Below are 25,533 nucleotides of genomic sequence, written 5' to 3'. Positions count from 1 at the left end.
ATAATACAGCAGTGATGCCTCTAGTGGACACCAGGAGAATAACACGTATTATCTCTATAATACAGCAGTGACACACAGACACAAAGATCTAATTATCCTGAATGATCTGGATTAACTCGTCGTCCTGAAGCTTGTTGTGTGTTTACGTCCTGCAGCGTCACAGTTATTGATCGCTGATCTTTGTGTCCACATGTTGACCAGCAGACGCTCGATGTCTCAAAGGTTGCTGTGATGTTTGAGCGCTCTGCAGGACACTGACCTGAGTTCAGCTCAAACCTCACACGTCTCACAGACTCCACCGTCTACTTGTTCAGGTAAGAGTTTAACAGCTAATCCTCCTGATGGATCCTCGTTCATCGTCTTTAATCCTGAGACAGAGAAGTTATTCATCTCCTGGTCGGATGGGTTTGATTCCCCGTTTTCTCTTTTCTGTTTAGTATAAAAACAATATTTTTCAAATCTGAGTTTAATTTCTCTCAAAGATTTAGAACAAAATCAGAATACAAAAAAACATTTTTCGTGACATTTCAGTAGTTAGTAATTAATGTTAAATTAAACTGAACGCTTTGAGTGTTGAATCTGTTGAAATCAAACTGAGGAAACTTTTCTCTGAATCATGAGAAAATCATCAATGATCGTAATGTTTATTTTTTAAATGGTGTCTGGTTTAAAATCTTTATCTTCAGAAGTTTATTTGTGTTTCTTGCTCTTAAAAAACAACATATTTAAGCTTTTTACTGTGATTCGGTGTCGACCTTCTGTCAGAAAAACTAATAATAAATCTTCTACAAAGCGCTTCACACGAGGCAGCAAATGAAATAGAAACAATAAATAAAAGGAAATGCTCTTTAATAGAACTGTGATCTAAGCTCTCCTCTGATTGGCTCTCTGTGCAGAATGAAGGCTGCTGATTGGCTGTTGGTTCTGGCGTCACTGCCTCTCGTCTCCTTCGCCTTCCATCCGGACATCTGCAGCGCCAAACCCAGAGACCTTCCTCTGGAGCCGCGCTGCATCTACCGCAGCCCCGACCCCGAGGCCGAGGCCGGCGAGGGTCCGACCCCGGAGACCGATCCGGTCCCAGAGTCCACCAACCCCCGAGTCTGGGAGCTGTCCAAGGCCAACAGCCGCTTCGCTCTGTCGCTGTACAAACAGCTGGCCCTCAGCAAGGCCCCCGAGTCCAACATCTTCATGTCCCCCATCAGCATCTCCACCGCCTTCGCTATGACCAAGCTGGGCGCCTGCAACCAGACGCTGCAGCAGATCATGGAGGTCTCTGTTGTTATCAGGCTCACAGAGAAAGCTGCAGTCGTCGTGTCACTGCAGCAGATTAAAACCCCGTCTGCGTTTCTGTCTTCAGGTGTTTGAGTTTGACTCCATCAAAGAGAAGACCTCGGACCAGGTCCACTTCTTCTTCGCCAAACTCAACTGTCGTCTGTACAGAAAGAAGGACGAGACCACGGAGCTGATCTCCGCTAACCGGCTGTTCGGAGACAAGTCTCTGGTCTTCAACGAGACGTACCAGAACATCAGCGAGACCGTGTACGGGGCCAAGCTGATGCCTCTCAACTTCAAGGTAACGTTGGAGTCTAAAACGAGTCCGCTTCACCTCCCTATGACCTGAACCACTCAGGGTTCAGACCTTAAGGTATCTGACAGAGGTTATACTTATAACCCCGGTTCTGTGCTGCAGGAGAACCCGGAGAAGGCCCGGGTCACCATCAACAACTGGATCTCCAACAAGACGGAGAACCTGATCCAGGACACACTGCCAGCAGGGGCGCTGGACTCCAACACCATCCTGGTCCTCGTCAACACGATCTACTTCAAGGTACCTGAGCTGGTACCTCATTCACACCTGAAGCTATGGAGCCTGGTTCTGCTGTTTCAGGTCCCTGCTGGTCCCCAATTCAATGTTTGGAAAGAAATATACTCACTTTGTTTATATTTAGAGATATGAAGCAGGACCTGGTCTGCATGAGGGACTGGTTACATCTGCAGAGCTCTCACTTTGATCTCTAACGGTGGTGTCTTGGTGTCGATGCTTTTGTTCTGTCCGCCACGCGGCTTCATCCTCAATGTTCTGAGATTGCATCATTCATGTTTTCATTGTCCTCTCTCAGGGTCAGTGGAAGAACAAGTTCAACAAAGACAACGCGTACGTGTCGGACTTCCATGTCAGCGGGAGTCGGACCTGCTCGGTCAACATGATGTACCAGGAGACCAGGTTCAGGTACCGGTACTTTCCCGACGACCAGGTGCAGCTGCTGGAGATGCCGTACCGTGGAGACGACATCACCATGGTGATCATCCTGCCGAGCAAAGACACCACACTGACTAAAGTAAGAACTGAGTGAGGGAACTCTGATCGGTCCCCCTCTGGTCCTCCTCTGGTCCCCCTCTGGTCCTCCTGTGGTCCTCCTCTGGTCCTCCTCTGGTCCTCCTCTGGTCCTCCTCTGGTCCCCCTCTGGTCCTCCTCTGGTCCTCCTCTGGTCCCCCTCTGGTCCTCCTCTGGTCCTCCTCTGTTCCCCCTCTGGTCCTCCTCTGGAGTTAACTAATATAACTAGTTAAATGAGTTAACTAATGTAACTAGTTAAATGACTTAACTAATGTAACTAGTTAATGAGTTAACTAATATAACTAGTTAAATGACTTAACTAATGTAACTAGTTAAATTAGTTAACTAATATAACTAGTTAAATGAGTTAACTAATGTAACTAGTTAAATGAGTTAACTAATATAACTAGTTAAATGAGTTTACTAATATAACTAGTTAAATGAATTAACTAATATAACTAGTTAAATGAGTTAACTAATATAACGAGTTAAATTAGTTAACTAATATAACGAGTTAAATGAGTTAACTCATTTAACTAGTTAAATGAGTTAACTAATGTAACTAGTTAAATGGGTTAACTAATGTAACTAGTTAAATGGGTTAACTAATGAAACTAGTTAAATGACTTAACTAATATAACTAGTTAAATGACTTAACTAATATAACTAGTTAAATGAGTTAACTAATATAACTAGTTAAATGAGTTAACTAATATAACTAGTTAAATGACAACTAATAGAACTAGTTAAACGAGTTAACTAATAGAACTAGTTAAATGACAACTAATATAACTAGTTAAATGAGTTAACTAATAGAACTAGTTAAATGACAACTAATATAACTAGTTAAATGAGTTTGTCAGACTTGTAAACCTGTTGACGTGTTTCTGGTCCGGAGCACAAAGCTCACATCGATGCCGCTCGTAGTTGAAAGCAATACGTGTTTTTATTGATACAATTTCCTCCATATGTGTTAGTGAAACGACTTCCTTTATTCCTAAAAGTATCCTGATTACCTCGCGCACACTTTAAGGATCCGCAGGTTAATCCACATCAGTCAGTCTGACACTTACGTATATTTCTTACTATAACAACATCCTAATAACATTCAAAGTAGAAACAGATGTGATTAAAGTTAAACATGTAAATATGTAATAGCAAATAGAATATGGCTCCTACACACCTGTTAACTAATATAACTAATAAACATGTTAACGGTTCTCTTGGTTAACAGGTGTAGTAGTTTATCTTTTTTAATTTTTCTATCAAAGAACCAGATTATGACTGAACATGAACAAACCTCATCGTGGTGACTGTTATCTAAAGATGAGATGATGATGATGATGATGATGATGATGATGATGATGATGATGATGGTGGTGTGTGTTAGTGTTGTGTGTTTAAATGTGTGGCGTTGTGTGTGCAGGTGGAGGAGAGTCTGGACCTGAACAAACTGACGTCCTGGTTGGATGCGATGACGGAGACCTCGGTGGCGGTCCACGTGCCTCGCTTCAGGCTGGAGGACAGCTTCAGTCTGAAGGAGAAGCTGCAGGACATGGGACTGACGGACCTGTTCAGCTCTGACAGGGCCAGTCTGCCAGGTGATCTTCATCATCATCATCCATTAGTGTTTGGGAAGTTCCTCCACGGGTTCCACATTCATCATCAATATTTCAAAACATATTAATAACATAACAATATTTTAACAATCAACACCTTCCAGCTGGAGGCTTTAAAGGAAGACCTTCACGATTCAGGTACTCAAAGGACAGCGTGGGGCGTTCAGGTACTCAAAGGACAGCGTGGGGCGTTCAGGTACTCAAAGGACAGCGTGGAGCGTTCAGGTACTCAAAGGACAGCGTGGGGCGTTCAGGTACTCAAAGGACAGCGTGGGGCGTTCAGGTACTCAAAGGACAGCGTGGAGCGTTCAGGTACTCAAAGGACAGCGTGGGGCGTTCAGGTACTCAAAGGACAGCGTGGGGCGTTCGGGTACTCAAAGGACAGCGTGGGGCGTTCAGGTACTCAAAGAACAGCGTGGGGCGTTCGGGTACTCAAAGGACAGCGTGGAGCGTTCCGGTACTCAAAGAACAGCGCGGGGCGTTCAGGTACTCAAAGGACAGCGTGGGGCGTTCGGGTACTCAAAGGATAGCGTGGGGCGTTCGGGTACTCAAAGGACAGCGTGGGGCGTTCAGGTACTCAAAGGACAGCGTGGGGCGTTCGGGTACTCAAAGGACAGCGTGGGGCGTTCAGGTACTCAAAGAACAGCGTGGGGCGTTCGGGTACTCAAAGGACAGCGTGGGGCGTTCGGGTACTCAAAGGACAGCGTGGGGCGTTCAGGTACTCAAAGGATAGCGTGGGCGTTCAGGTACTCAAAGGACAGCGTGGAGCGTTCCGGTACTCAAAGGACAGCGCGGGGCGTTCGGGTACTCAAAGGACAGCGTGGGGCGTTCAGGTACTCAAAGGATAGCGTGGGGCGTTCAGGTACTCAAAGGACAGTGTGGGGCGTTCGGGTACTCAAAGGACAGCGTGGGGCGTTCAGGTACTCAAAGGACAGCGTGGGGCGTTCGGGTACTCAAAGAACAGCGTGGGGCGTTCAGGTACTCAAAGAACAGCGTGGGGCGTTCAGGTACTCAAAGGACAGCGTGGGGTTGCTGGTTGAATCTTGTTTTTGTTACTCAAAACCTTCACATTACAAATGTTCTGGTATAAAGGTTTATTCTTCATTCTTCTTTGTTTTGTTGATCGGGGCTTTTCTGTTTATTTCTGTTTGTTTTGAATGTTTCTATTGATCTTTGTTTGTTTGTTTGTTTGTTTGTTTGTTTCAGGAATGCTGGAGGACGGAAGTGAAGGGCTCCACATCTCAGACGCCTTCCATAAAGCCTTCCTGGAGGTCAGTCACTGATGCACAGGTGGTTCAGGACCTGAGACCCTGAGCCAGGGCAACAGACTTGTCTGGTCCACAGGACCCTGAACGATGTGCTTTGTGGTCTCCAGGTGAACGAGGAGGGCAGCGAGGCGGCAGCAGCGACCGCCGTCGTGGCCGTCGGTCGCTCCCTCAACTTAAACCGGGAGGTGTTTCAGGCCGACCGGCCGTTCCTGCTGCTCATCAGAGAGTCCACCATCAACGCCCTGCTGTTCACCGCCAGAGTGGCCGACCCCTGCGATCAGTGAGACCCGATCCAGCAGCCACACCAAGACGAGACCACGTAAAAAACAATCGTTCAGTAAATGTTTGATTTCCACCATCAGACCAGCAGAGAGCGTATTCACCATGGGACCTGGTCTCAGAGGGATAATGTCTCGTTCTGATGCTGTTTCAATTACACAAATCAAGATTCTTTAGAGCGTCAGTTTGTGTTAAAACTAGTATAAAGATATAAAGAGTAGAGAATCAAAAGTCTTGTCTGTCTTCCTTCCTCGTTAAAGCTCTGAATGAAGACGTGAGTTCAAGAAACGCATCAGCTAAGAATGTAGCTAAGCTAAGCTAAGGTATATATATACACATATATATATATATATATATATATATGTGTATATATATATATAATAGAACCATTCTCTGAACACCTTAGCTACAGTTGAGTTTCTCTTAATACGCACAGTCACTAACTCTCCTGGAGCTCCTTTAGAAACCTTTAGAAGTCTTTTTTATCCTTTTTAATGCTGAATGACTTCATATATTAAAATCTTATGATGCGCACAAAAGTTAAAGTGTTGTTGTTTTTTTTGGAGAATCTGTCCATAGAATCAACTGATTGTTAGCCGACTAAGAGACCAGCCGACCACCAAGCCGCTGGAAGAATACTTCACCAGAGAGGACAGCTGCTGGTCTACAGAAGGGGCTAGTTAGCATCTGGAACAGGCTAGCTAGTCTCCAGAAGGGGCTAGTTAGCATCTGGAACAGGCTAGCTAGTCTCCAGAAGGGGCTAGTTAGCATCTGGAACAGGCTAGCTAGTCTGCAGAAGGGGCTAGTTAGCATCTGGAACAGGCTAGCTAGTCTCCAGAAGGGGCTAGTTAGCATCTGGAACAGGCTAGCTAGTCTCCAGAAGGGGCTAGTTAGCATCTGGAACAGGCTAGCTAGTCTCCAGAAGGGGCTAGTTGGCATCTGGAACAGGCTAGCTAGTCTCCAGAAGGGGCTAGTTGGCATCTGGAACAGGCTAGCTAGTCTCCAGAAGGGGCTAGTTAGCATCTGGAACAGGCTAGCTAGTCTCCAGAAGGGGCTAGTTAGCATCTGGAACAGGCTAGCTAGCCTCTAGCGCTCCCTCCTGCTCTCTAAGTATCCTCTTAGCGGACGTGATTTGCTAAATAATCTCCTAAATGTAATTCAAACAATATTCTCATTATATCCGCTTCACATCTTTATGAATATATTAAGCACATAATATGGTAATTGTTGTTCATAGCCAGCTGCATTGTGGGTAAAGAAGGAGGCGAGTGGACACGTAAAGTGCTTTATTTCCTGTGAGTGGTCGAGGTGACAGAAGCTGCTTCACATTTAAACCCTCAAACAGAGACATGCAACATAAACCAGAACCTTCTTCTTTGATATATTACCGTATATGTGAGGAACAGTAAAGAGTAATCTCATTAAGTATAGAAATGATTTGATTCTTAATTAGACATGTTTACTGGATATAATAAAACTATAAAACATGAGACCTGGTTGTGACTCCATGAGGACCAGAGTGATGAAGACGAGGATGAAGATGAGGTTGAGCTGTTTTCACAGTTTGAATCTGAAGAACTGTCGAGGAGGAGAAGTCGGATCCTTTATATCAGAACCAGAACAAACGTCACATTTATGTGTTTGATTCTTATTGAACGGAATAAAAGAAAAGTGACTTCACAGTAAATCTGTTCTGATCCTGATCCACTTTAAAACAACATGGAGGTCCATCGGACCTGAACTCTGATCCCACTTCTCCTTTATAGATTCCAGATAGACCGGACTGAACCAGACTAGACTGAACCAGACTGAACCAGACTAGACTAGACTGAACCAGACTAGACTGGACTGATGTGATGTAAACAGTTCTGAGGACACGAGGCGGTCTGGACCAGTTCAATCTGGTTTATGAAGAAACCGATAAAAATGAAACTTTGTTTGTTTCATAATTCTGAGTTTGTGTTTAATGGTTTGATGTGGTTCTGGTTCCAGAGCTGAGCATCGTGGTCTTCATCAGTTTAAAGACATTAAAATAGAATGAAACCAGTTTGAATCGTCTGTAACAGAATAAAATAAAGAAGTTAATTTATCGTCTCCTGGCTGCAGTGATGTACAGGTGTACTCCTGTACGCTGTGACATCACTGATGGGTGTGGTTACAGGTGTAAAGACTCCTCCCACTATATTTTCTACATAAACTTTAATTTCATGTTTTGTAAGATTTTATAATGTAAAGAAGGTAAATTAATAGTTATAGTCTAGATTCATTTTATAAAATATTTCTAACGAGCCGTAAACAAACTATTTAACTGAGTCAACAGTCGGCCGTCAATCAGGAAGCAATACTCTCTGTTACCGTGGTACTTTGAGGTTGTCATGACAACTGAGGATTTATTCCACGTTGCCCAGCCCTGGTTGTGTATGTGTCTATATGTGTCTGTGTGTGAGTGTGTGTATATGTGTCTGTGTGTGAGTGTGTGTATATGTATATGTGTCTGTGTGTGTGTCAGCCTTTATTTACAGGTGAGCTTCTGCGTAGCTCGCCTTGAGGTTAGCCGTTAGCATCGTGCTACGTAGACAAAGGTAAACTGTGTACCTGATACTTCCTGTTTGGCCTGAAGAGAACACGGAGCCGCTGGCTTCATTTGCATAAAAAACATCTGATTCCCGGCCGTGTAGAAAACAACAGTAACAGCCGCTGTGCTACCAGCTCATTAGTATTCATACTAGTTTAAATATGTCTCTGAATATGTGGTTCTATATAAAGTTCTGCTTTTGATCCTCGTCCTCTGATAAGTGCTGACGTTGTGTTTTGGAGAACCAACATGGCCGCGGTCCGACCTTTGACCCCTGGAGGGTTTAGTTCTAGTCCAGCTCCGTGGTCTACTACATCCATCTGGTCTGACGGGGTCCGGCTCCTGGTCCGGTAGCTCCCAATCAGGACCCGATCAGCGACCCGATCAGGACCGCCTGTCATCATGACGCGTCGCCTCTACTGCACGTGTGAAAAGCTAACTGCCTGTTAGCATTAGCTAGAGTCAACATATCAAATGTACAGCTAGGCTAGTAGTTTCCCCTTGCTACCAGTCTTTGTGCTACGCTAAGCTAAACACAACCTGGACCTACACAGAGAGATGAAAATGATATCCATCAGAAACACGTTAAATAGTAGAGCTCAACGTTAGCTAACTAGCTCACACACATTAGCTCTTTTAACTAAATGTAGTTCTGGGCCAGTAGAATACAATCGTTGTTCAGTTAGCTTGCAAGCTAATGCTAGCATAACAGCTTGAAGATTAACAGTGATTTTTTTGTGCACTTCTTTCAGGAACATAATGTTGCGAGTTGTTGAAATCAGCTAGCATGTGAGCTAATGCTAATGTTCTGTGTCTGCCTAAAGAAAAATAGATAAACAGTTAATTTACATTAACTAATCAGCTCACAATCATGACGACGAGTAAGACAAACAGTTTGGTAAAGGTTTGCTAACTAGCTCACAGTTGTTACTTATTAGCATGAATGAATGAATTGTAATTGTTCTAAACATGATGAGTAAGCAAAAAGCAGTAAGCTAGCAAGCTAATATTCAGTTACATCTGCTAGCTTCAGGTGGCTGACGAGGTAACGAACGTTAGCTCTTTATGCTACGGAACTCTGTGGTTTGAGCTTTGAACTGCTGCATGATAATTAAGGGAAAAAATAAAACCTGTTAGCTTGCAAGCTAATGTTAGCAACTTAGCATAATTGGCCTCCATTATGAAGATGACACAGCTTGCTGCGTATCTTCTGTTAATTCTCCCGGATTGATTTTAAAGTTATGCGTCATCGTTAGTTTTAGTGTGTTTCTATTTTGGTGCAGCAGATTTAACGCATCATTAACAGAAACGGGTCCTGATCCGGTCCTGATCCGGTCCTGATCCGGTCCTGAAGCCTCTGTCATCCGTCTCAAACATTGTCAGAGCAAAAACAAACAAAAAAAAGCGTCCAAGAAACAAAAAAACCAATGAAACGTGTGTTTATAAAAAGTATTTGAGGAGCCGGAGCTCCGTGGACCAGAGCGCCCCCCGGTGGAGCAGCAGCTGTATTGCGTAGTGGTGAGAGGTAACTGTGTAGCTTATCTGAGGCTTCCTGCTGTGAGTCTGTCGTCAACAAGCTGAAGAGTTGATTGGATCAGTGTGATCAGAGCTCAGTCAGCACCACGCTGAATAAAAGACCTCCGTCTCAACTCCTTCTGGAGCTTTCTGCTGCATCCCATGAGCTTCCTCTGGTGACACCTGAGCAGCTGATTGGCTGGAGAAGACCATGTGTTACAGTAGAAAGCTCTGGGAGGAGCTAAAAGGAGTTCGCTTCATTTTTAGATCTTATTTTCCAGCTTCTAACTTCTATATTTTCCGTGTAGAGTCTTCAGAGTGTTTTAGCAGCAGCTCTACTTTATGTCAGAATGTTTTGTAATTTATTTCAGTAACAACAAAAGTGATTCAATTTCAAATAAAGTGATCCAATGAATTTGTTCTGCAACACAAATCTGTCTTTTGACCACGATTACAAATTTGAGGTGATTTTGAAGTAAAAATGAGAAACAAGATTCTCATCTTCTGAATTCATCTTCTGATGGATGAACTGATGAACTGATGAACTGATGAACTGATGATGAACTGATGAACTGATCGGTAGATTAATCAATAAAGAAGCTCTGATCACACTGGAACTGAACTCTAACAGTCGTAGTTTTTTAAATAATATTTCTATTTTAAAGAGCGCGCAGGATTATTATTATTATTATTATTATTATTATTATTATTATTATTATTATTGTTAACCTTGCTGCTCCAGATTGTCTCAAGGCAAATATGAAGGGTTTGAACTGTTGAACTGGCACCGAGTAGTTTGGCAAAGTTCCAGCAGACGGACTGTCGTGAACCTGTGACACGATATAAAAGTAGAAATCTGTAACATAAAGTAGACGGAGGCAGACGTGGATCACGTGGATCACGAGGACCACGTGGATCACGTGGATCACGAGGACCACGTGGATCACGTGGACCACGTGGATCACGTGGATCAGTGGATCACGAGGACCGTGGTCGTGCGGTGCGTGAGGTTGTTGGAGTGTGTGGCGTTTCTTCATCGTAGCTTAAATCTGTTCGGTTTGGTTAGTGAAGGTAGATGCGGTTTAAAGCGGAGAAATCCTTTGGGTTCGGACTCCTTGACGTCGCCGGTCCACGTCAGCGGTTCAGCGTCCCGTTGGCTTCAGGTGCAAAAGGATCCGAGCGGCCCCCCATCCGTCACTCAGGTCAGTCGGGCCCCGTGGTGGAGACCGAGCCCTGGGGCCCCTCGCTGTACTGGCCTCCTCCGCCCTCGGGCTCCTCCTGGCTGGGGGAGGCCTCGTCGCTCGGCCCTCCCCTGGACGTGACGGAGGCGGTGGTGGTCTCGGGGGAGGCGCTGTGGGCCTCCTGGGGGGCGCAGCCCGGGTGGTTCTTGCGGAAGTGCTGGTTGAGGATGGCCTGGAAGGGGAAGCTCTTGCCACAGACGTGGCAGTGGAAGGGCTTGTTGCCGGTGTGCTTGCGGATGTGGTACTCCAGCTGGTCCTTGCGGGTGTACTTCTTACCGCAGATGCGGCAGACGAACGGCGTGATGCCCATGTGCAGCCGCATGTGGCGGTCCAGGCTGCCTTTCTGGTTGAAGGACTTGCAGCAGTAGATGCAGGTGAGCCGGGGGTTGTAGCGGTACCAGCGGTCCCCTACCTGCTCCCTCAGGTAGTCCTCATAGCCACCCATATCGAACGCTGCATGCTCCTCCCCCTGAAAGACCAGAACCAGAACAGACTGCATCACACTGGAGTTTATATCCTGGATCAACACAGAGCTCTGAGCTGGGTTCAGGTTTAGGTCTAACACACGTGTTGGATGGTCTAACACGATCACCTCTTCCTGAACCCGGGCACCGAGTCAGGACCACATGACGCTTAAATCACTGACGGTGACGAGGTTCTTTAAGAAGTTCTTGTGGTTACTGACGAGGTGCTTTGAGAGGTTCTAGTGGCTGTTAAGAAGGTTCTTCGGGTTCCTTTAGGAGTTTCTGGGGGTCATTTGAGATTTAAGTGGTTAATCAGGAAGTTCAGAAGGTTCTAGGGATCCTGTAAGATTATACTGACCACTGAGGAGGTTCAAGGGGTATCCAGGAGGATCTAGTGGTCATTGAGATCCAGTGAGGAGGTTCTATAAGGCAGATTTTAGGGATCCAAGGTTCCACGCACTTGGAGAACTAAAGCTATTCTGAAGGCTTTCTAACACACTGCATGTTGTAGTTTATTGAACATTATTTAGAACCTAAAGGAGGTTCCTCTAGGAACTCCTTGAAGGAGATGTTGGAGCAAAGAATCGGACGCTGCTGTCGAGGTCATCAGCTCAACATCTCTTCCTAGAAATCAAGACCTGGTTACTGAAGATACGATATAGCGGTACTACTAGTAGTAATACTACTGTAGTAGCAGTAGTAGTACTAATAGTAGTAGTAGTAGTAGTAGTAGTAGTAGTAGTAGTAGTAGTAGTACCTGGGAGCTCGGCTGTCGCAGCTCGTCTGCTCTGCTCGGTGACTCGCTCTTCGCTCTCTGACGCTCCGCCAGGACGACCACACTACCAGTGGGACTGAACCTGATGAGAACATGAGAACATGAGAACACGAGAACATGAGAACACGAGAACATGAGAACACGAGAACACGAGAACATGAGAACACGAGAACATGAGAACACGAACACACGAACACACAAACATGCAAACACATGAGAACATGAGAACACGAGAACATGAGAACATGAGAACATGAGAACACGAACACACGAACACACAAACATGCAAACACATGAGAACACAAACACACATGAGAACACGAGAACATGAGAACACGAACACACGAGAACACAAACACACATGAGAACACGAGAACATGAGAACACGAACACACGAGAACACAAACACACATGAGAACACGAGAACATGAGAACACGAACACACGAGAACACAAACACACATAAGAACACAAACACACGTGAGAACACAAACACACATAAGAACACAAACACACACGAGAACACAAACATGAGAACACGAGAACATGAGAACACGAACACACGAGAACACAAACACACATGAGAACACAAACACACGTGAGAACACGAGAACACGAACACACGAGAACACAAACACACATGAGAACACGAGAACATGAGAACACGAACACACGAGAACACAAACACACATGAGAACACGAGAACATGAGAACACAAACACACGAGAACACAAACACACATGAGAACACGAGAACATGAGAACACGAACACATGAGAACACAAACACACATGAGAACACAAACACACGTGAGAACACGAGAACATGAGAACACGAACACACATGAGAACACAAACACACGTGAGAACACAAACACACATAAGAACACAAACACACGTGAGAACACAAACACACATGAGAACACAAACACACGTGAGAACACGAGAACATGAGAACACGAACACACATGAGAACACAAACACACGTGAGAACACAAACACACATGAGAACACAAACACACGTGAGAACACAAACACACATAAGAACACAAACACACACGAGAACACGAGAACATGAGAACACGAACACACGAGAACACAAACACACATGAGAACACAAACACACATGAGAACACGAGAACATGAGAACACGAACACACGAGAACACAAACACACATGAGAACACGAGAACATGAGAACACGAACACACGAGAACACAAACACACGTGAGAACACAAACACACACGAGAACACAAACACACATGAGAACACAAACACACATGAGAACACGAACACACGAGAACACAAACACACATGAGAACACGAGAACATGAGAACACAAACACACACGAGAACACAAACACACATGAGAACACGAACACACGAGAACACAAACACACGTGAGAACACGAACACACGAGAACACAAACACACATGAGAACACAAACACACATGAGAACACAAACACACGTGAGAACACGAGAACATGAGAACACGAACACACGAGAACACAAACACACGTGAGAACACAAACACATGAGAACACAAACACACGTGAGAACACGAGAACACGTGACCGTCGTCATCGTGCGTCTCCGGCTCAGACAGGAAGTCGCTCTCCTGCGGTGACTCACCGGTCCGTCTCACTGAAGCTGGAGGACGGTTGTGCGCTGCGGTTCCCCATCGGTCCGCCCGGCGCCGTGACCAGCGTGCTGCGTCCCGACGTGTCGATCATCACGGTGGTTCCCTCCTCCGCCGCCCCCCCGTCCTCCTGGTGCTCCCCTGCTCCGATCCAGTCCTCCATCCTCTCCGTCTTGATCCTCACGCGGTCCATCCCGCCGCCCTCCTCGGCGCTGCCGGTCCGCTCCGGCTCGCTGTTGGTCTCCACGTACCACTGGCCGGCCCGGTTAATGCGAAGGATCGGTTCTTTTCCCGTTCTGCCGGAGGGCCCGGTCCCCTCCAGCCCGCTGTGGTCCACGGTCGGCGGCGGGCTGAGGGTCTCTTCGGCGGGGCTGATGGCCTCGCACGCCTCGCCGCCTCCCTTCGTGCCGAGCAGCCGCAGGCCGGCGGCGTGATGACCGCCGGCTCGCACCACGGCCTCCAGGGTCCGGCTGTTCCTGGAGCCCCGAGCCGCCTCCTCCTCCCGGGAGTCCTCGTCCAGGTCCGCCAGGCTGATCTTCAGGTGGATCCCCTCCAGGATCTGGGTGCAGCGGTCGATGATGTGCTGCATCTGCAGGAAGCTGGCGGCCGTCAGGTAGCTGATGATGTCGGCGAGCTGCAGGCAGAGGCGTCCCGTGTAGCAGAAGGACAGCAGCTGCTCGAACACCGACGGGTTGCGGATCACCGTCAGCGACACGGTGCTCATCTGGCCCAGAGACATGTGGTCCCGGAAGTACGGCGAGCTGGCGGCGAGGACCACCTTGTGCGCCCGGAAGCTCTGACCCTGCACGTTCACCACGATGTCGCACAGACGGCCCTGAACACGCAGCTGGTTCAGGTGAGACAGGACGGAGTTACTGAAGTCCGGGATGTCCAGCTGGACGCTGCCGGAGCGCTCCATGCTGCAGCCTGTAGGGACACAACAGGGACCAGGATCAGGACCGGGACCGGGACCGGGACCGGGACATACAGCTCAGTGAGTACATCACAGACTAAACACCACAGAAACAATCAGCTCTTCGTCCAATCACTGACCTCCGTACGTAGTGATGTCATTAACCAGCAGGGACCTGAACCCTGATCCTGGACCAGGTTTCACACAGAGTACTGGTCTCTTGATGATGTGAGTGAAGACGAACAGGACTGTGCAGGTCCAGGATCAGGACCAGGTCCAGGTCTCGTAATGTACCTCCAGTTATTGGAAGTACTTCAGTACTAACACTACTGTGTAGAAGTACTACTATCAAAGTATACTTAAAGTACCAAAAGTAAAAGTACTCTTAATATATATTATAACATAGTATTATATATGTTAGTATAGAGTAATAATACATCATTTATTAGTTTAGATTAATAAAGCAGATAAAACATAAAAAGTACAATCTTTACTCTGATATGAAGTAGAAGTACACAGTAGCAGTATAAAGTACTTGTTAAAGTACTTGGTTAGAAGTTTGTTTACTGAGTTTAGATTTAGAGTTTATAAGTTCTGGTTCTGGTCTCAACACCTGGTCTGATACCCGTTCTCCTCAGAACTGGATCAGGGCCCGACATAGACCTGGACCTGAGGAGCTGATGAGTCAACACCTGGTTCCTACTAGATCCACATGGAGGCTTCAGGTTCGGTTCAGGCACCACGTAACCTGGTTTCACTGTTCACCTGGTCCAGTCTGACAGCAGGACCCAGAAACAGATCAGACCAGGACAAGATCAGAACCAGATCAGGACCCGACACGTCTGACAGCAGGAACCTGAACTAGACCAGAGCCGGTCTCACGGTCTCAGGGGACCAGGTGAGCCTTACAGGTGTGCAGCATGCCTCTCACCTGAAGGGGGACAGGGGGAGATCGGGTCTGGTTTCAGGGTGCGGTGCTGTCGAGGCTTCAGTCCTGCAGCAGCTGGCTGGGCATCGTCGACGGCTCGGCTCGGCTTAGCTCGGCTCGGCCCGCCTCGGCCCGGCAGGCTGCGGCTCCTCCCGCCGCTCCTCCGGGACTCCAGCGGCTCCAGCGGCGGTCGTGACGGGTTCAAGGCCGAGGAACAGCAGCTGATCTCCGGCTCCTCCGGTCCGTCTGCAGCCGCTCAGCCTCCATTCCGCTGGAAGTCAGACTCGGTTCAGACTCGGTTCCGTGTGCTCATCTTCGTTTTTCACGGCAGAAGGGCCGAGGCTGCAGGAAGGAAGGAGGGAAGGAAGAAAACGCGCGGGGCATGCTGGGAAATGTAGTTCGTGCCCTGGTAGGAGAGCTGGTTTAACCGGGGCCTTAAAGACTTCACTTCCCGGCATGCATCTGTGAGGAGAGGGGTCATCATGGCACTTGGAGTTTGGCAAAGTGGAGTTCACACACACGCGCGCACGCACATGCACGTGCACACACAGTCTTTGCTCAGACAACCAGTGACGTCATCACTTCTTGTTCAAAGGTGGAACTTTGAACTAAATCGGTTTGAAGTTATTTTTGTATCTGTTGATAAAGAAGCTCCTCACACACACACAGGTGTAGCTCACCTGTGCTCGGCTGTGATTGGCTGTGAGTGAGACACCTTACCGACAACAACACAGCAGACCACCACAGACCCGGGTCAGAACAGGACCACGGTCCTCACAAGATGCTCCACCTTCATACATCTGGTCCTCTCTGTAAACACAATGTCTGTTAGCCTAGCTTAGCATAAAGAGTGTGACACCCCCCTGATGTCACTGGACTCTGAGGTGAGTCTCAGGTGGACCCGGCTGCCCACCAGGTGTTCTCCCAGCAGAAGACGAGGACCGTCATCCCTCTGAAGAGTCTCCGTCCTGGATCTGATCGCTGACCACGAGGATCATTTAAACATTTATTATTCTACTAAAGTTTAACATTTTGTCAGAAAAGGGACGAGAACCAAGTTATTATTTTCTCCTGGTTATCACCAGATGACCTTTAAGCAGCGTTGGGCCGTCAGGGCCAGCAAGGCCTCCTCTGCTGCCTCAACACAGTCACAACGTTAGAGCTAGTTCATCATTTTTCTTACATGTATTATAATTTATATAAATATTGTTCCCATTATCTTATGTTCTCATTGCACAGCTACTGTGCTCCTCAGCTGCTCTGCTTCAGTGCAGCTTGTTTTAAGTAGAGCTTTGATCCAATCAGAGTTCACCTCTGTGTCTCTAGGTAGAAGAGAGGCCCCAGGCCTGCAGACTCACCAGTGAATCCATGTGCAGGTTAAGTGAATGGGGACGATGTTGTTGATCGTCATAGTGTTCAACCAATCAGATCTTTAGTTTGACATGGTGGGCGTATTCTTTGACGTGTCAGAGCTGAAATAAAAAAAAACTGAACAAATGTTAAGATATGGAAGAAGTGATGGCATTTTTAGTTTTTTTTACCTATCTTTGATTTTTTAACATCAAATGGTGGAAGGAGGAGGAGAAAGTGATTCAGTGGCGGAGTTACTGGGAACGCTTTTCTCAAGAAAGACATTTCCGGACAAACTGGACATCGTAAGAAATGGCCGGCCGACCCCACAGCTAGCAGCCCCGACCAGCCAGGAAGAGGATTTGTACGCAGCGTAGAGAAGCGTTGCACATGTTATGGCTGCGAATGTGTTTCATTTTAACTGAGCGTCGGTACTTTTGGAGAGACTCGAGTGGATCTACAACTCAACGACCACGTTCGCAGGGAAACCGCTCCACAACCGCGGCCCGCATGTCACCGGTCTGCAGCCGAAGACGGACGACCGACCGGCCGAAGACGACCGGTGAAATATAACTGTGGAGCCTCGACTGTCATCACTAACGTCCATGAATGGAGAAGGACTTCTTACTGGAACTGATGTACTGGGATTAAACTCTTTGTCAACATAGAAAGGAGGATGAACAGCATTTGGTAAGTGAAGTTCGTTTGTTTACCTCTACTGTTCATGTGTCTATCGTGGTGTTTTTATGAATAGTATTTGAATGGCTCGTGCTCGTGTGGTGGAATGCGTGGATCCGCTGCAGGTCTGCTGGATTGATTTGTTGCTTTGTTGTCATATGAATATGTGCGACTGCTCTTGTGAGTTTGTCATCGTGTTACATTGATTTGGACTATATTGTCCGTTAATGACGCAGCGTCCCGTCATGCTCGTATTCATGTATCTGCAGTTCGTGTTTTGTAGGTGTTGAGCTTCATTTTATTTCATTTGTCAAATGTTGCAGTGTTATGTGAATATGCGGCTTTTACACAAAACAAATAATAACCCGTAGCTGTGACGTCATCACGAGGTTATTAGAGGTGGAGAACAGCACTGGAGGTATTGTGGGGGATGTTCACACACGAGGACACTCGGCTGATCTTTTCAATCAAAAGGTGTTTAACCTCACTGCAGAGTGAATTACACTATTAATAGAAATATGATCACGACGTCTCCACCAGTAAGCCTGTGACCTCCAGGTACAGATCGCTCCTCTGCGTCCTTCTCTATACTTCAAAGAGTCAGAACGTTTCTCAAAGTGGTACAATTGGCTCAAATCCAGCTGGCCCCTCCCCCTGGGTCCCTCAGCTGACCGCCCTCACGTGACCACCCGGCGTGTGATCAGATGATCCTCTGCGCGGTCCCGCTGGTCACTTCCTGTGTTGTCTCGCTGCTGGCTCGTGTCCTCATGGTCATAGTGGTCCCTGTAATGCCTGTCTCAAAATCCCTATCTTTCCCTATTGACTATCCTTTACAGTTTAATACATATTTAATATACTCAATGATTGTCTTTTATGGTTCAACACTTCTATAGTGAACACACTGTAAACACTGCTAACATTTGGCACAAAGTGGCATTTCCAAGCGCTTCTAATACATGTAACGTAGCTTCTAACATGTTACTATTCACCACTAGGTGGTGCTATAAATCATACCCAACACTTCTACATGTAATTCCTCACAGTATGAAATCCACGGCCGCCACTGCCTTAACTAACCTTTGACTAACTATGTACTAACTATTTACTAACTATTTACTAACTATTTACTAACTATTTACTAACTATTTACTAAGCTTTAACTAACTCTTAACTAACCTTTTCCTGTGTACACCGATACTAATGTTGAAGCTAAATAAGAGATCTTATGACATCACGTGTGTTGAAGTGATCGGTTAAGTGACGTCACGTTGGTAACTGATAAGCTAACTCTGTTAGCCGCTGCGCTGTTACCGGCTGCCTGCATCAGACCGTAGTTCAGCCTTAAAGCAACTTTTAATAACTTCACTTTCAAACCTCAGAGGTTGAATAATTACTGATGTGATGATTTTACAGATGATTCATATTTCATATCATGAACATAAACGGACCAACGTGAGCTCAGGTAGACGGTAGTGAAGTATGAGTATTTGTGAGTGAAGTTGAGTATTTAGTTGATTCTGTTGTTGTGTTACAGACAGAACGATGGACAAACATTCAGCTTTGAATGAAGACATCAGTGTGTTTGTAATCTCTGCATGTGACCGTCCTGTTCTTCAGGTCACAGCTACATGAGCTCATCATTATGAAGCTTCACTAAGAACACAACCAGCGTGTTCATGCTGCTGTCACAGAGAGGACCGCTGTGACGTCACCTTTTTATTTTATTAATTTAAATTGAAATAAGTCATCATGTAAAGGATTTCTGTGTGAATGTGTGTATATTCTGCTGTGTAAAATATAAAATGTGTTACTGCAAGTTAATAAACACGTTTGCTGACATTTGTTTTGCTGCTGTTAATGTTAATGTTAATGTCTTGATTAATTTCCTCTGCCTTAGGATTGGTATATATATATATATATATATATATATATATATATATATATATATATATATATATATATATCAATATGTATGTGTGAATGAAATGAAATAAAGTAATAGATAAATACATTTAATTACAAGAACTATAACTGATTGAAAATTAGTTATTTAACATAGTAACTGATTTAATTAACTGATTAATTTAGAAAAACAATATTATGAAAAAGATCTATGAATTAATTATTGAATAACTGATTAAACACTAAACTAAAACCATTCCAGTATATATACTGAAAAGGGTTTAGTTTAATGTATTTATATGTGTATATATTTATAATCCTGCTGAGCAGGGATTATAAATATATACACTATAAATATACACATATATATATATATATAATCCTGTTGAGCAGGGATTATAAATATATACACTATAAATATACACATATATATATATATATAATCCTGTTGAGCAGGGATTTTAGGTGATAGGAGCAGCAAGAGGGGGGGGGGGGTGGCGGGAACAGCTGTTGACACAAACAGGAAGTGCTCTGTAGGAAGGCCGTCTCATTTCGTAGACCGCACGGTCCAGCCTACACGGTCCTCAAAGGACGCGGCCCACGTAGACCACGAAGGCTGGGTCCTCTGAAGGATGCAGCCCCTGAATTGAGACACAGTTCATGTGTGTTTCATGTGTTTGACATGAACGAGTGGAGCCGGGCATCGAACCGCCAACCTTCTGATTGAAGGATGAGACACCCTCGTCCACTTTATTTAACTTCTTCTTCCACTTCATTCACCACTTTAACTTCTTCTTCCACTTCATTCACCACTTTAACTTCTTCTTCCACTTCATTCATCACTTTAACTTCTTCTTCCACTTCATTCACCACTTTAACTTCTTCTTCCACTTCATTCATCACTTTAACTTCTTCTTCCACTTCATTCACCACTTTAACTTCTTCTTCCACTTCATTCACCACTTTAACTTCTTCTTCCACTTCATTCATCACTTTAACTTCTTCTTCCACTTCATTCACCACTTTAACTTCTTCTTCCACTTCATTCACCACTTTAACTTCTTCTTCCACTTCATTCATCACTTTAACTTCTTCTTCCACTTCATTCACCACTTTAACTTTCTTTCACGTCTTCGTCTTCCTTCTAGTTATTGAACTGTTTTATTTATAATAAACATTTTTATTGTGAAACGTATGAAACAGCCGCGTTTCTATTTCTGTCTTTATTAAATTCTAATGAACATTGAGTTAAACAGACGGATCACAAACAGTTAACAGGTTAAGAGAACGGAGTCGGAGCTACGGAAGCCCCGTGCGGCCAAAACATAAACATGCTGATGAAGTGACTTCACTCTGGAAACATGTTCTCAGTTTTCACTGTTAGGGTCCATGTAGGGGGGGGGGGGGGGGGGGGTTAAAGACTTTAAAGGTCGTTCCTTACTCTGAAATCTGCAGAAGAAGTTTATGTGAAATGATCAAAAGCTCCTGAACAGCTATTAAATGGACCTGAGATTCTTGTTTTTCAGGTCGAGAATAAACCTTGAATCTAAATATTGAGATTAATTTAACTTTAATAACTTTTCTATCATTTTGAAATATGAACAATGTTTAAATTATTTTTTAAATTATTGTTCTTCATTTAATCGTTTGATAGTTTGAGCTTCCGTTCTTCTGAAACATGACTCAACTAAAATAAACATGACGTGACAAACAAAATGTTTTCTTCCTGCTTTCAAAGATAAATTAATTTGACTAGACTGACGTCGCTACAACAACAACAACACAGACAGGAAGTAGAAAATACATTCTGACAGCTTCTAACGTTTACAGTTAACTTTTTACAAAAATGTCCCAAAAACACAAAGTTCAGGTTGTTGTCAGATTCTCAGCTCCTCTTCCTCTTCTTCACCTGATTACATGGACGGAGCTTTATATGAATCTAGTTCATATTATTATTATTATTATTATTAATGCACTAAGACAGCTGCTGATAGTTAAATAGAAACACAACGTGTTGCTGAAGGTTAAATATGAATATTGATCAAAGGTTCAGATATCTGATGTTTCGTCTCGGGACCAACGAAGAAGAGGAAGAAGACTGTGGTCACATGACCAGCACCTGGAATCTTGAAGTGTTTTAAGGGAAGAGGAGACAAAGGTTCTATTTGTTCTGGTTCTGGTTCTACAAGGGTCCACTTGAACCTGGACCACCAGGATCTGCAGGAGCCGATCCAGCAGATGGTCCTGTGAGCTTCTCCACATGAGGGTCACTGGTCCCAGTGGAACCAGTTTGAGAGTCTCATAAGTGCCGTCAGGTCCGTGGTGACGTCGTCTTTAGGAGGACGAGGTGAGGCGTCCCGAGGTCGTCTCCCTCGGCGAATACTCCGCCTCCTCCCTGTTGGGGTGGGAGGAGTTATCCGACCTGCTGCGGCTGAACTCCGCCCCCACGATGGGCCCGCTGAACTTGGCGTTGGGCCTCAGGCAGGCGGTGCAGCACAGCAGCGTCTTGAGGAAGGCGCGGCGCATCTCGTTGCTGGTCAGCGTGTAGATGAGCGGGTTCATGGCGGAGTTCAAGACGGCGAGCGCCAAGAACCACTCGGCCTTGTAGAGGATCGGGCAGCTCAGCGTCTCGCAGGCGGCGTCCAGCAGCAGGAGGATGAAGAGCGGCGCCCAGCAGGCGATGAAGCAGCTCAGCACGATGATGACGGTCTTCAGCAGCGCCATCGACTTCTCCGAGCTCTTCACGTTGGCGCCGCCGCCGCCTCCGGCGCTGCCGCGGCCATTGGTCGCCTTGCGGAAGACGAGCTTGCGACTGCGCGCGCGGACCAGCGCGTAGATCCGAGCGTACAGCACCACGATGGCCATGAGGATGACGCTGAACACCGTGGTGCAGAACAGGATGTAGGTCTTGTGGTAGAGCGGCAGCACGGTGGAGCAGCGCGTCACATTGAGGATGCAGTTCCAGCCCGTCACCGGCAGGCCGCCCAGCGCCGCCGCCACCATCCACACGGCGCTGATCAGCAGGAAGACGCGGCACGTGTTGCCGTTGTTGTGCAGCTTCATCTGCAGCATGGTGAGGTGGCGCTCGATGGCGATGGCCAGCAGGCTGAAGACGGACGCCGCCAGAGCCACGAACATGCTGCCCTCCCGGATGAACCACTGCGTCGGTGTCAGCTTGTAGGTGTTGGCGCCCGACAGCAGGATGTTGGCGGTGTACACGACGCCGGCCAGCAGGTCCGACAGCGCCAGGTTCCCGATGAAGTAGTACATGGGCTTGTGGAACTTCTTGGTCCTCCAGATGGTGGTCAGGACCAGGATGTTCTCCAGGATGATGAAGCAGCACACGATGATGAAGACTACAGAGTCGGCCTTCAGGCCCGAGTCCTGCTGCGTCTTGCGGAACTTTCCGGTGTAGTTGTAGTGTTTGGCGATCAGGTCGGAGTAGTCGGGCTCAGCCATGGCCTGCAGGGGCAACGGGGGGCCAGCAGGGTCCAGAAAGGTCAAGTAGGAAGTCTGCAGGGTCCAGCAGGGTCCAGAAGGGTCCAGTAGGAAGTCTGCAGGGTCCAGCAGGAGGTCTGCAGGAGGTCTGCAGGGTCCAGCAGGGTCCAGCAGGGTCCAGCAGGGGGCGCTGGGTCCTCACACTCCTTTACAGTCCTTCATGTCAGGCAGAGACCCTGAAGAGGAGCAGACCAGGTCCTGCTGCTGCTGGGGGACATGGTCCTGCAGAGAGACGGATTCAGATTGTTGGAGAATGAAAAAAAAAACGGCCGAAGCTTCGTCAACGTGATCCAATAAAACTAAATAAATAGAAATAAAACTAAATAAATAGAAATAAAACTAAATAAATAGAAATAAAACGAAATAAATAGAAATAAAACTAAATAAATATAAATAAATGTAAACAAGAAACTGTTCAATGGATCAACGTGTTTCTACAGAAAATGTTTTTGTGTCTTTATGAGGACAAAGTTCAGAGAAGCTGATCTGTGATCAGCTGTTAGACAACAAACAAACAAATAAACAAAGACATTTAAAACTTTCTTTAATTTAGAAACGTTCAAGTTTCCTTTAGAAGTAAATTAAAGAGCTCATTTTAAATCGATTCTTTCTGTGAACTTTAATCCATTATTTATTTATTTATTTATTCACGTTTAAATATTCTTTAAATTCGATCATTCCGGGTTTTGTTCGACAGCAAAAAGGAGTCAAACACAAGACTTCATCTCCTCGTCTTATTGTTATTGTTATTGTTATTATTAATAGATGAATATAGAATCTGACGTCGTTCTTCTCTCCGGTAATCCCGTTAACGGCTCGCGGCTCGTTCCGCGGATTTAAACTCAAATTGAATTTGATTGAAACACAAAAAAAATCTTCAGATTTTCTTTGAAGCTTCAGATGAATTTGAAGGGAAAAGTAATAAAGATGTTTGAATGAAGATGAAAGAGTTTTACCTTCAGAGTCCAGAGAAGAGTCCGACAGACAGACAGCAGCGGAGCCTCTGAGGAGGAAGAGGAGGGGGGCTGCCCTCCTCTTCCTCCTCTTCCTCTCCTTATTGTGTTTCTCTTCATGATCAGATCAATAATGTTCAAGACGAAACACAAACAGTTTATTATAATATTCAGATATAATCAAACCTCATTCTGATCATTTTTATTGTTTTTCTCTTATTTTCTATAAACGTAAATAAAGAATACATAAAAACGGAATATATAAACACAAATGTTCATGCTTTACAAACAAATCACTATTAATAATAAACATGCAGTAAAACAAAGAAAATGTAAATTAATTAATTAAAAAATATTATGATCATTTTTCTGTTGGTTATTTGATAAATATTAGTAAATATAATTATTTTCACTTCTTTTGTTTCCTGTGTGGGAAACAACCCCCCCCCCCCCCCCCCCACACACACACACACACACACACACACACACACACTCACCTCTGACCCCTGACCTCCGTCATCCCTGTGAGGTCAGCAGGGGGCGGAGTCAGGAGGTTTGTGATGTCACAATGTACCGCAGCTGAAGAACACTGATGGAGTTTTAAAAAACTCCGTAACGTAGAAGAACAAACTTTGTTAAAAAAAGATCATAAACAGATTTCAAAATAAAGGTATTTTCAGAACAAAAGTGGTTTAATTTCTGTGAATTTCAAATGCTGATAAAAACAATGACTTTTGCTCTTATTGCTGGTTGGTTGGTAGGTTGGTTGGTTGGTTAGTTGATTGGTTGATTGGTTGGTTGGTTGGTAGGTAGGTTGATTGGGTGGTAGGTTGGTTGGTTGCTCAGTAGGTTGGTTGCTCAGTAGGTTGGTTGGTTAGTTGATTGGTTGGTTGGTTGGTTGGTTGATTGGTTGGTTGGTTGGTTGGTTGATTGATTGGTTGGTTGATTGGTAGGTAGGTTGATTGGGTGGTAGGTTGGTTGGTTGCTCAGTAGGTTGGTTGGTTAGTTGATTGGTTGGTTGGTTGGTTGGTTGGTTGGTTGGTTGGTTGGTTGATTGGTAGGTAGGTTGATTGGGTGGTAGGTTGGTTAGTTGCTCAGTAGGTTGGTTGGTAGGTAGGTTGGTTGCTCAGTAGGTTGGTTGGTTAGTTGATTGGTTGGTTGGTTGATTGGTTGGTAGGTTGATTGGTTGGTTGGTTGGTTGATTGGGTGGTAGGTTGGTTGGTTGCTCAGTAGGTTGGTTGCTCAGTAGGTTGGTTGGTTAGTTGATTGGTTGGTTGGTTGGTTGGTTGGTTGATTGGTTGGTTGGTTGGTTGGTTGATTGGTAGGTAGGTTGATTGGGTGGTAGGTTGGTTGGTTGCTCAGTAGGTTGGTTGGTTAGTTGATTGGTTGGTTGGTTGGTTGGTTGGTTGGTTGGTTGGTTGATTGGTAGGTAGGTTGATTGGGTGGTAGGTTGGTTAGTTGCTCAGTAGGTTGGTTGGTAGGTAGGTTGGTTGCTCACTAGGTTGGTTGGTTAGTTGATTGGTTGGTTGGTTGATTGGTTGGTAGGTTGATTGGTTGGTTGGTTGGTTGATTGGGTGGTAGGTTGGTTAGTTGCTCAGTAGG

General features: G+C 45.6%; 3 protein-coding genes across 3 annotated transcripts; 1 reads left to right on the top strand and 2 right to left on the bottom strand.

Moving 5' to 3' along the window:
* Nucleotides 1-211: 211 nt before the first annotated feature.
* On the top strand, nt 212-5,740 carry serpinc1 (serpin peptidase inhibitor, clade C (antithrombin), member 1; the record flags this gene model as incomplete). The annotated part of the gene is given in 10 exon segments (XM_079157557.1): nt 212-229; nt 233-290; nt 293-314; nt 897-1,269; nt 1,358-1,573; nt 1,691-1,828; nt 2,121-2,339; nt 3,762-3,936; nt 5,161-5,225; nt 5,330-5,740. Coding segments are annotated over 10 exon segments (1,461 nt in total). The 3' UTR covers nt 5,507-5,740.
* A 1,064-nt stretch (nt 5,741-6,804) lies between these two features.
* zbtb37 (zinc finger and BTB domain containing 37) lies at nt 6,805-15,864 on the bottom strand. The gene is made up of 4 exons (XM_079157556.1): nt 15,554-15,864; nt 13,703-14,636; nt 12,054-12,153; nt 6,805-11,301 (listed from the first exon to the last, which is right to left on the bottom strand). Exons 2-4 carry the CDS (start codon nt 14,626-14,628, stop codon nt 10,795-10,797), a joined length of 1,533 nt encoding a protein of 510 aa, XP_079013682.1. The 5' UTR covers nt 14,629-14,636; nt 15,554-15,864; the 3' UTR covers nt 6,805-10,794.
* A 5,950-nt stretch (nt 15,865-21,814) lies between these two features.
* On the bottom strand, nt 21,815-22,939 carry s1pr1 (sphingosine-1-phosphate receptor 1; the record flags this gene model as incomplete). Its single annotated transcript, XM_079157559.1, has 1 exon — nt 21,815-22,939. One exon carries the CDS (start codon nt 22,937-22,939, stop codon nt 21,815-21,817), a length of 1,125 nt encoding a protein of 374 aa, XP_079013685.1.
* Between the last annotated feature and the right edge of the window lie 2,594 nt (nt 22,940-25,533).

This window comes from Pholis gunnellus (assembly GCF_910591455.1).
Source record: "Pholis gunnellus genome assembly, chromosome: 4".
NCBI lineage: Eukaryota > Metazoa > Chordata > Actinopteri > Perciformes > Pholidae > Pholis > Pholis gunnellus.
Note: the sequence above shows the minus strand (reverse complement) of the source record. Positions and strands in the feature narration are given on the sequence as shown.